Consider the following 12,368-nt stretch of genomic DNA (forward strand, 5'->3'; position numbering starts at 1 on the left):
ATAGGTCAACTATATATGTTGTATAGAAGCATTGTTAGCTGTACATGTCTGCCTAGCATGGTTCATCTGACCTTGACCTCATTTTCATGGTTCATTGGTCTTTGTTTAATTATTTTGGTTAATGTTAAGTTAATGAGACAGTTACGTAATAAAGCTTTATACTTAGGACTATCAACATAATATCAATGATTAGTATAGAAGGCGAGACATTTCAGCGTGTGCACTCTTGTATTGGTTACTTATAAGTATGCCACTATATCATGTATATATCAAAATGGTTTTTCATCAAATTTTTCATATTATTATCACCAAGAGACCTTTTAGAATAGTTTCCTTTGTTGTAAAAGACCTGCAAGCTATGCTCATGATGAACAATAGCAATAAAATTCTATACCTTGGATATATAATCTGTTATTTTATTTTTATTTTACCCATTACTTTGCATACTAAATAAGAATTCAGTATTTTATAAATGTCCTGGAAATAAAAAAATATGTAGGAAATGCCAGTGTTTAGCCTAAGGACCCATTAGTTTGGTTTGTTACCTAGGAAATTAGAAATAGGGCTACAGCAATGATAAAAAGATTTTTAATTTGAGACTGAGAGGAGAGGTATAAGGTTTAATAGAAGTCCATAAAATTCTTTTTTCTCAAGGTTATTTAGAACTTGTGATAGTCTGCAGACCACATTTTGACCTCTTGATATATTTTGTTTTGTTATGTCATTGGGTTTTTGTCTCATTGTATCAACATTATGATAACAACAAAAAAAATGGCTACTGAATACTGATAGTGGTGGAGGTGTAATTACTCAGAGAGACACAAATGGTGATTTATATGAATTAAACATGGATTCAGCTCCTGTACTCTAGCACGATCATTGTATTATTGGTAATGGATCCCTAAATGAGACATTTGGAGAGTATTCACCCCAAAACTCAGACTTTGTTCATGTTTTTACCGAAGTCGGAACCCCAAGTCAACAAAAGGTAAACAATGTCACAAACAATGGTCACGAAGACAATGAGTTCTTGTATTCCCAGCCCTCACAAGAGTCCGTCTATGTTCCCCAACAAGAATTTATAGCAAAACTAGACTACGATCTTGCTGATCTACCAAAAGAAACATATATTTCAAAACTTATTGAAAAGACAAATAACTCTGACGATTGCCTAACATGGTACCGAAGTACTCTAGCTGGTAGAGCAAAATCTATACAGGGGTGTCCCACAGGGAAACTTAATAACAGAAAATCTACGACAAAAAGCACTTCTACATCTAAATATGCTAGGGATTGCTATATCATATATATGTTCCTGCAAGGTGATAAAACGCAAATCGACGAAGTCTTCAGAAAAGATGACAATAAATTAAGTGTTGTTGAGCATAACAACGAAGTGGTTTCTAATGAAATTATCGAGATGCGCGCAAATATCCATATTTTATTAGAGAGAGTTTCGGAACCAGAAAAATCAGACCAGAAACATGAAAAAGTGACTTTTTTCGTGCCTGTTAGATGGACGAAACCATATTGGATTTATTCCGGACATATTAAACATTCTATGTAAATTCAATCTATATGAATTGCTTATAACCTATAGTAGTGATGGCAACTTTCCTGATAAGCTGCAATGGAAACGTATTGTTGTAAGTGCAGTTGAATCAAAACATGATAATGACTGGCTGATTCGCATTAATTCGGACAATGACTTCAATAGGTTCAAATATATTCATAAATACGTATCTGCAGCTCATATGTGGAAATTCCCCTCGAACAGCTTTGAAATTCGCACTGCATTGTTTATCGGAAAACTTATATCTACCGCTCCAAACCATGTTTTCAAATTTTGTGAAATTTGCGACCGTCCGTTCACTGACGTTTTCGTGCATGCATGCTTTGGCTGTACGTGTACATCAAATATGCACAGCACTTGGATGGACTTAATCATAGAAAACTTTTGTCTCGACCTCTATGTTGAACTAAGTGAGTGTGATGATGAATCTTTATATACAATCTGTCTAGGAAAAAAACCTTCAACTATGCTCAGTGATTCCGACTTAGAGTTATTCAAGCGACTTTGCTACATCCATGTTACAAAATCTGCATCCGAATACAATCGTCAATTGAGCAATATAGTTTGTAACATAAATTAGATTTTTTCCTTTGATGTTTTCATGAAATAATTTGCTTAAAAAGTGTGGTGAGGGAAAACCATGGTATATCATATGCAAATTTATGTTGTACCATACTTTGCTAATTAAATATGCAACTCGACTAGAATCCAAAGGGAAAAGGCGGAGCCTCAGCCATGGTATAACATATTCATTTTCATGTTATTCCATGGCTGAAGCTCCACCTTTTTTTAAAAATGTATCCGCCTCTAAAATATTTAGGAAACTGTAAAACGTACTAAAAGGTCAAGATCTTCATTTGTTTTCATTTTATAAGAAAAAGCAATAAATTATGTGTACCACATTTCAAGAAACCCTTTTCAAACTATATAGGATTGTTACGAATTCCCTTAATTTTGGAAACAATTACTAAATGTTTCTTCTTTCAGTTTTGAAAATAATAAAATGTAAAACTATCATTTCCTTTGCGAAAATTTCAATTAAATTTCGATTTAAAAGGGGGGATACCTATACAAAAAGGAATAAATATTGGCTACAAATATCTGTGAAAAAACATGATTGGGGGACGTACACTATCTACGCCCCTGGATCCGCCACTGTTAAAATATTGTTTTATCATTAAAATTGTGTTTTAATAAATAATCTAATAAAATAAGGGAAGAAAAGCATTTTTCAATCAGATGAAAATTCTGTAAAAATTGATTAGTTTGTGTGATACATTGAAAACAAAAAAAAACAATTCTTACCGTCATTAGAATAATTATTTAATCCAAGTTGTCGCTGGAATCCGACATTTTTGTTTACTTCAGTCCAGAGGCGGATTTAGGGGGGGGGGGGGGCCAGGGGCCCCCCCCCCCCCTTTTTGGGAAAAAATTTGGTTGCTTATATAGGGAATCACTAAAGCGTGACTGGAGCGGGCCCCCTCTTAGGTCAGTCAGTGGGCCCCCACTTATGAAAATTTCTGGATCCGCCACTGCAGTCTGATGACATTATGAAATTACCTGCGCCTACAATCATACACGGGGCGCAAAACTAAAAAAATCGGGAAAATCCGACATTTTCTTTACTTTCTGCAAATTCAGGGGTTCTATTACATGAAATACACAGACAATCATACACGAAGCGCAAAAGTGACTTGCGCGCGCTTCCATTTCATTGGATAAAACTGTAACGTGATCAATTTCAAATATCAGTTGAAGGTCTTGAAGCTGTCAATCATTTTATTTATATTACAAATTTTATATACCATGTGTCTTACTCATTTACATATTTAAACAAACTCATCCTTCGGATTCGTTTGTTTAAATATGTTAACTCGTAAAAACCATGGTATATATAGTACATAATGCTAGCACATGTAATATCAGCAGCACGCTCTATACACTCTTTTGCTTTTGAACTGATCATTTTCATTTATATGTAAATATTGCGTATTGCTCACAACTTTATTATTTATATGTTCTGTATTAATGTTTTAATGTATTGTTCATGATTATATAATTCATGTAATCTCTGTAAAGAGGAAATAAAGATATGAATGAATGAGTTGACACATATGTTGGGTTCTTGGTTCTGCTATTTTATGATCATGCATTAGTAGTTAATTATCAGTTAACTAAATCAATTCAGTGGTGAATAATTTTAGCCTTCTTATTTATAATAATGCTGTATTCCTTTTTGTTATCCGTCTGATGACAAGATATTTGCACATTTGAAATTAAAAAAAATATGTATTTCTATTTTTTTTCCAGATCAAAGAGAACTGAGGTGAAGGATTTAAGTGTGAGTTTTTATCAAACCTAATTATTTAAAACTAGCATTCTAACATTGCATTCATATCCATTGGAGTGATACAACAATACAAGATATAAATATTGGCGCCAGAATGTCCCTGTTAATGCGGTTGTCATATTAAAATATACCGTTTATATGCATAAAAGAGCTGGTGTAAACATCAATGAAACTGCAACACTATTCTGCAGAATAAATATGTAGAGATAATTCAAAAGTCTTCACTGATAGAATTCTCAAGACATGCAAACAAGTGTGATGGTAACAACTTACAAATAGACAGCTATACAACCACTGATACTCTACATGACTCTAGACAGTCACACTTGTGTATTTGGGTTGTAATTTGTTCTTAGTCTGCAAGTGAATGATAAAAGTGCTCCTAGTATTAATATAAGCTGTAAGTTTTCTTGTTCTGACAATCCTATCCTGTTGTGCTCCATGAAAAATTTCCTTGGGATATTTATTGCATAATCTCTTCATCCATCCTTCTGTTTAGGTGTCTCAAACTAGAGTTTGCAGAATGACTCATTGAGTATCCCTTGCTTGATTGGAATGTAACTGAAACATAGGTATGATTGAAGGATGAGTAAAAATCCTATTTATGTTGAAGTCAGAAGGTCAAAGGCAAGGTCATTGTTTTTAAAAAATAGATTAAAAAAATAAAATAGAATGTTTCTTGCTTGATTGGAATAGGTGAACAGATGGAGGATGGAGGGATGTAGGGAAGTTATCTTATTTGTTATGATATCAATATGATGACAGTCAAGGTCTTTATTTGGGGGGGGAATGGATCTCCAGATGGTCATTTTAGTTGCCTTGTTTGAATTAATGAATCTTATACAGAAGTAAGATATAGGGAATGGGGAAAAATCTTCATTACTTGGAGCAAATTAGCTCGAGATCCGTTTGATTGATTGAAATAAACTTTATAAAGATCAAAGATAGAAGAAGGAGAAAGAAGCCTATTGATATTGGGGTTAACAGGTTAAAGGTCAAAGTCACTGTTCTAGAATTTTTTTTTTTTTTTAAATTAGCTTTTGGATTGTATAACACTTAGAGTTATAACACATGTACAAAGGTGACAAATAGCCTCTTATTCTCCATTGTGACATCACCAAATATGTACTTACCATGAACAACATGACAGATGCCAAATATGGAGCAAGATCAACCTGTGCCGAGCACAAAGGATAACCCCTGGTTCTTGGTGGTGTTGATGTTCTCAGTGTTTAGTTTCTTATTATGTAGTATTTTACAAACTGTTGCTTGTCTTTTAATAAACAGTATTTAAGAATTTTGAAAAAAAATGTATTTGTATTTCATCAGTTTAAAAATTATGTAATACTGACAATCTGTTTTCATCATCTTCTAAACACATTATGCACTGAAAAAAGACACCATGTATAAAAATGACATTATTAAGGTGAAGTTTGTAAAAAAAAATCATGTACTTTATGAAGAATGTTAGTGATAAGGGTTTACATGTATTACAGTGCTAAGAAAAAGGTTATACAGATAATGACATGTTATGTTTGTTCATGTAAACATTTCATCTGCTTTATTATGTGAAAATGGATGAACAGTGTTTTTGTTGATAATTCCTTCAAAATATGTGTGAATTTTTTTTCATAGAGAGGAAATAATTACTAGATGGCTACCTCAGATGGCTATTAAAAGATCAACCATTTTAGTGATATACTTGATTGGATGTAATTCAAATGCACCTAAAACACCAAAATTACCATATTCAATTACATTTATTATGCTTCTATTTAACTAGTGAAATATGAATTAATATATTTTTGTTATTACCTGTTTATCAGAGATATATATGAGAATACACATACAATGTAGTAATGCTGAATCGTTTAGCCAAGAGTGAAGATATCCAGCGTACCCTGCCATGCCGTCAACAGACCATAGACCTCGATTCTGGTCACCTATGGGCTCACAGTCATTTAGGTCCAGGGAAGAAAGACCAGTTGAGGGTACAGGGCAGTGGAATGTCGAAGATGCCTCATCGATACCTGATTCTATCCAGAACATCCCGGTTGACATGGCCCTCAGCCTCTATGAAGTAAGTGGAACAGTTTTCAATGTTATTAGACTAGAATTGATCTTGCAGATTAGAGGTCATATATGATATACAGTCTGCTTAATGTAAAATATTGAAACAAATGAATTAAATAAAACTTAAGGACCTCTTTTTATGATCTTAGGGGTTCACATTTGTAGGTGCAAAGTCCAAAAGTTTCTTTTGCAATCCACTTTGAATGAAAGGTTTTGGATGGTATACTTATTATATACCAAGCATTGAAACTTTGGGTCTTCTCATCTAACCATTATTGAAACCAATGCAAGACTTAGTATATCATTGGACCCTTTTAGAAGGGGTGTGTGAGAGTGCTCACAGAGGTTCTTTAATTATAGCCTGTTATATGACATGTAGTTTGACATTGATTCATTTTCTCATTAACAATTCCACAGGTGAGACATCTCTGCCTATATACCTTTTTAGCTCACCTGGCTTTGGCCAAGTGAGCTTTTCTCATCACTTGGCATCCGTTGTCCGTCATCAGCGTCCTTCGTCTGGGTAAACATTTTACATTTTGAACTTCTTCTTGAGAACCACTGAATGGAATGAAACCAAACATGGCATGAATGTTCCTTATGAGGTGCTGACCAAGTGTTGTTACTTAGTAGCTGATCCATCATCCAAGATGGCCGCCAGCGAGGGGGCTTTGTTTAACATCTTCTAGAGAACCACTGAATTGAATGAATTAAATTTAGCATGAATGTTCCTTTCCTTATGAGGTGCTGGCCAAGTGTTGTTACTTTGTAGCCAAACCCAAGTAGAGTCACGTGAGCAATACATGCATCGGAACTAAACACATTATTTTTTAAAAACAGTTGTTGGCATGACACGGGTTATGTTCTTCTCATATATGTTATGATGGTATGATACTAAACCCCTAACGGGAAGGATTGTGCCTGATGTTCATATGATGAAATCATAATCTTTCAGTCAGTTTAATTGAAGTCTGGAGCTGGCATGTCAGTTAACTGCTAGTAGTCTGTTGTTATTTATGTATTATTGTCATTTTGTTTATTTTCTTTGGTTACATCTTCTGACATCAGACTCAGATTTCTCTTGAACTGAATTTTAATGTGCGTATTGTTATGCGTTTACTTTACTACATTGGTTAGAGGTATAGGGGGAGGGTTGAGATCTCACAAACATGTTTAACCCCGCCGCATTTTTGCGCCTGTCCCAAGTCAGGAGCCTCTGGCCTTTGTTAGTCTTGTATTATTTTATTTTTAGTTTCTTGTGAACAATTTGGAAATTAGTATGGCGTTCATTATCACTGGACTAGTATATATTTGTTTAGGGGCCAGCTGAAGGACGCCTCTGGGTGCGGGAATTTCTCGCTACATTGGAGACCTGTTGGTGACCCTTTGCTGTTGTTTTTTATTTGGTCGGGTTGTTGTCTCTTTGACACATTCCCCATTTCCATTCTCAATTTTATCTTGAGAGCCTCTAGTTTTAATGATAAGAGTACTGAGTATTACAGTGATAATGACTTCACACAAAAACCTTCACTGACATCAGACCTCAATGCAAAACCAATTATATAGCACAAAGTTATCCGCATATAGAAATACTGGTATTGTTGGATAGTACAGGAAATTAATGAAAGCCTCCCTAGATGACCTTAAAATAAATTTTGCCAAGTCTGTAAAACTTATGTCTATTTTAGTTCTGTAAACACAGACTGTTCATGGTACACATTAATCAACCAAATTATATTGTTGTATTTTGGTATTAAATGAATAAAGTAGTGACATTGTGGGGTAATGAGAAAATCTTAATAAAAATAGGAATACAATACATAAGTCGTCCATTATAGGTTTTCAAATAGTTTTTGTCATAGAGCATGTACTGAATTAAACAGAACAGAAAAGAAGTAAATAAGGGCCCCATGATTGAGGGTTTATTACAAATAAACAGTATCATTTTAAATAAATAAGTATCATTTTAAACAAATAAGTATCATTACACACAATTCTTCATAGAAATTAGGAGAGGTGGTATGATTGCCAATGATTCAACTGTCCACCAGAGAAGTAAAATAGAGGCCAAAGATACTTAAGGGAAAATCATCCTTAAAGGGCCATACAATGACATATAGTTGTCAATTTTTTTGTCATTTGGTCTCTTAGAGAGAGTTGTCCCTCTGGCAATCATTGAGACAACTGTCCACCAAAGAAAGAAAAACCCCATTTATTGTTGTTCTATACATATAAGAAGATGTGGTATGATTGTTAATGAGACAACTCTCCACCATAGAAGTTACTAGCCATATTGTTGTTCATATTCTTTTGGAGGAAATTGTATCATAAATAACTCTTTATTTGTACATGTAGTAGATACAGAATACTATAGGAATAATTATAGATTTTACATGCAATGATTGAAATGCATAAAGGGAGATTTATTGACTTTGTTACTCAACAATATTACATTTGTTACTATAAGGTTTTCTTATTCAATTAAATATTGAAATTATATCAGAAACACATGGGAAATTAATGGTTTTACAATGGAAATTACATTTTTACACTGAAAAGATTCTATTAGTGATGGTATAAATAATAATTCTCTTGATATAATAAATGACTTTACAGTATTTAGCTATTAACAGCTTTTGTCTTTTGATTTATAGTCACATGCAAATGAATAGATATAGGTTTGCAGTTGGAGGCAAAAAATGCTCCAAAAAGTTTTGTATGATTCTTGAAACATGAGGTAATTTGCACCATCCTACATGCAAAATTTGAAGAGGATGAAGTTTTTTCTTGTGTTGCCGAAGGTGAGGGCAGGTCTAGTAACGCGCCAATCCGTCAATATCTATCTGTCCTTCCTTACTTCTGAAAAACCTTTGATAGAAAATTGGTCCAAGCTTGTATACAATGAAGTAATTATATCTTTGGACTGCAGTTTGAAAATATTGAATTGTAGAATGGAAGCAAATTTAATATCCGCCACTTGAAGCCACTTCATGTTTACAGATAGTTAAAATTTTACAACACTTATTTGACCAGGAATGTTTTCTTACCTTCTATGGGGGTCTCATTTTATCTAATCCTCGGTTTGACTTATTGTGTTGTCAGTTTCCTGTATCCCGCTCTTATCATTGTAATGATAACGCTTGTAGTCACATATGTCCTGCTTGACTTTGTTTCCCTTTTCACGCTTAATAATTTGATTTTCATGTGTCACACTTTAATAAAATTGGAATAAAATTGTCCAATCGTGCATCATGAGACCACTTCTATACAGAGGAGTGATTTGGTCTACAGCTTGATAATTTTGTAGCAATTTTTACATTGAATGTTCAGCCGTCAGTGTTTGTTGATTGATAGTTTGAAATTTTACAACAAAAGAAAATATTCGTCAAAGTATGGACACATTCTTCATTTATTTTTAAACATAAATAGATTAAACTTTCATTTACAAATAGTTTCAACCTTGTGTCATCCAATAAGGAATTGCAAAGGTTTCATTCTGAGTACCATCTTGGGGTAAATAAGTTGTTGGTAAAATGTTATAAATGTTCTTTGTTAACTGAGTTTGTATCTTTTATATCCTTGAAAAATCAATTAAATTTGCTGAATTTTAGTTGAAGTTCCTGTCAGTACAGTACTTCAATGAACCAAATGACAGTTTATGATGTTGACAAATAGAATATAAAAAATAATTAATCATAGCATATGTTTGGGCTGATGCCTAAAATTGTTTTGTAATTAGATATTAAAGACTAATTAAGTTATTATATATTTTCTGTCTCTTTATATGATGGTTTGTCAACACTTCTCACTCCAAACCATCATCAGATTACCATTTTGAAATCTTGTAACATCAGTAAGAAGCTGGTTATGTTCGAGTTCTAGAAAGGGTTAGGTAGAGAATGAATATAATCTTATTCTAATTTGTTTGTATGCAATTGTCTGCTTTGTTTGTTAATCATATTATTATAGAAGTTTAGAATTTATTCATTTAAATTTAATAGTAAAGAAAAGTGAAATAAAAAGAAATGCTGATAAAAACAGACACTTTTTTTTTGCAATATTTTTTTTTATACTGTAAATTCTTCAAACCAATTACAGTCACTTGTAGAAATAAACAAATTAAGTGCTTTCTGTTATGCCATCACTAGTTGTTAATTGTAATACTCTGACTGTATACCACTTGGAAAGTAAAACTTGACACACTCTATAACATAAATATTCAGTCTAGAACTAGCACAATGTATTGTATAAAATTGTAATTACCAGTAATCTAATGAATTAATTTCAGATATTTTATATTTAAGCATTCTGTTATCCATTGTCTGTAAGTTGAAGTTATAAATTTGAGTAGTTAGTATATATTCAGATTATAACAAAAGGACAAGACTTCTAGGGAACTTTATATGCAGATGTATGAAAAATAAAAACTAATGGATCTAGTATCTGATAGGTAACTAATGGATCTAGTATCTGATAGGTGTCCTTTAACTGATAGGTGTCCTTAAAATGCCAGTTACCTAATATACACTAATATACCACACATTCTAATAAATATCCTTATGAAATGATTTTTGTTTTATAAAGATATTGATTTCAATTCCAAAAGACCAAAAAATTTTAGCATATGGCATTTAGGAGAAAGAGCAGTGAAGGTTTGGAGTAAAACAATTTTTCTCATGGACTTCTTCCTTTTTAACTAGCATGTCCCTTCTACACTTTTTTAGCAGGCCCTAAGTCCAATCCCCTGTCTTGGAAGTTTAGGATAAACCACTGTAACTAAATGAACTCTGAATTAAAGTTCTTTCCATATATAGAGCCCAATCCCAAAACAGGTCAGTTAAATTCTAAGGTATAGGTAACTCCTACATACCTGCCAACTTTCACGATTTAGGCGTGTACTACACGATTTTGACCCTTTGTCACGATTGCACGATCGTGTTCCTGAAAAACCCTCTAAAACACGATTTGGTGAAAATCTTCACGAAAAATATTGTTGTTCCCGATTTTGAACTGTGTCCAATGGAGGAAATCGTGTTCAGCCAATCAAATTGTGTGTTTCTCATGATCAAATTAATCAGCCAATCAAAAACGTTTTCTCTCAAGATTGTTTTAACATGCTAGATATTGAACTTGTGTTGTATTCCTGTTTCAGGCTCCCTGTTTGTTGGTCAGAATTGTAAAAACGTGAACATGGCAAATGATTTTTCAACTGCAAGGAGGTTCTTACACAGAATAAGAATAAAAGCATTGCTGATTGACAAACTTCAATGATGCAGTACTACCATGAATATAATAAATAGTAGTTTATTCACTAATTTATTGACATTACATGCACACTTGCTGTAACATAATTTTATTTATGTATTCAATCATTTAAAGTATAATGTACTATTCATTATTTTTCACATGGACCCCCCACCCACATCAACATGAGGAATCCCTTAAATGAGGGACTACCCTTAGTCAAGGGGTCACTCTTGTAAAAAATAAAATAGAAAAATGTAGATTTATTAACTTAAAAATGGGAAATTCTGACATTATATTTGGAACAGCTTTTCTAAATGAAGAGTCCTATTATTTTGAATAATAAAGAAGATATAAGGCCAAGAACATATCAAAGTTCTTGGACATGTGTTGACCATATAATACCAGATAGATCATAAGATGTATAGTTCTTTGGGAAAAGTTTCTTCAAATAATATGAATGTGTGCTCATTTGTACTTAAAAAGTGGTTTTTAATGTCCAAACATAGAGGGGTGATCCCTATGTGTTGTTACCAACCTGATAAAGGTCCTTCTTTGTGTATAATTTTAAATTGGAAAAGTCAACAACTATTTAGTATCCTTACACATGAAAATAATTCCTGGTCTTACAGCTACATGTTCATATTTTCTGCTGATATAATAACTAGAATCATGCAAATAAACTTAAGAAAAAGGGATGTAAGTCCATCTTACAAATCATGCAAATATGACACTTTTTCTAGACTACAAAACAGCACGCGCAAAATAGTTGTCGCAAAGAATTTTAACCTTTGAAATTGTTGTGGCGCGCTAAAACCCCCATGGGCATTTTCAAAAGTTGGCAGGTATGCTCCTATCCTAATCCTTAATTACCGGTAGAATGAAACAAACCTTAGAATTCTCTAAAAGTACAAATATGACTGAGGAATGAAGGAGCACTATAAGTTATTAAGGACAAAAAATGTCAAGATCTAATGAAAAGCTTTTCTGGTCTTAATATCAAGCTGTGAATTGTCTTAAGATGAATGACAGCTTATCTGTTTGTCTGTGACATTGTATTGTGGTTTATATTGAAAGATAGTTCAATATGTACCAATACAAGAGTAAATTGACCTTATACAAATGAAT

At 33.0% G+C, this 12,368-nt stretch overlaps 1 protein-coding gene across 5 annotated transcripts in view; it reads left to right on the forward strand.

The window, feature by feature from the left end:
• LOC139502669 (3',5'-cyclic-AMP phosphodiesterase 4B-like) overlaps positions 1–12,368 on the forward strand; it is a 255,985-nt gene that overhangs the window by 42,324 nt on the left and 201,293 nt on the right. For all 5 annotated transcript variants that reach the window (XM_071292201.1, XM_071292250.1, XM_071292259.1 and 2 more), the window contains 2 exons: positions 3,884–3,914; positions 5,750–6,003. In XM_071292201.1, coding sequence (XP_071148302.1) covers positions 5,783–6,003 — 221 coding nt within the window. In that variant the 5' untranslated portion in view covers positions 3,884–3,914; positions 5,750–5,782. The remainder of the gene's footprint in view (positions 1–3,883; positions 3,915–5,749; positions 6,004–12,368) is intronic.

Source organism: Mytilus edulis, chromosome 1, assembly GCF_963676685.1.
Source record: "Mytilus edulis chromosome 1, xbMytEdul2.2, whole genome shotgun sequence".
Taxonomy (NCBI): domain Eukaryota; kingdom Metazoa; phylum Mollusca; class Bivalvia; order Mytilida; family Mytilidae; genus Mytilus; species Mytilus edulis.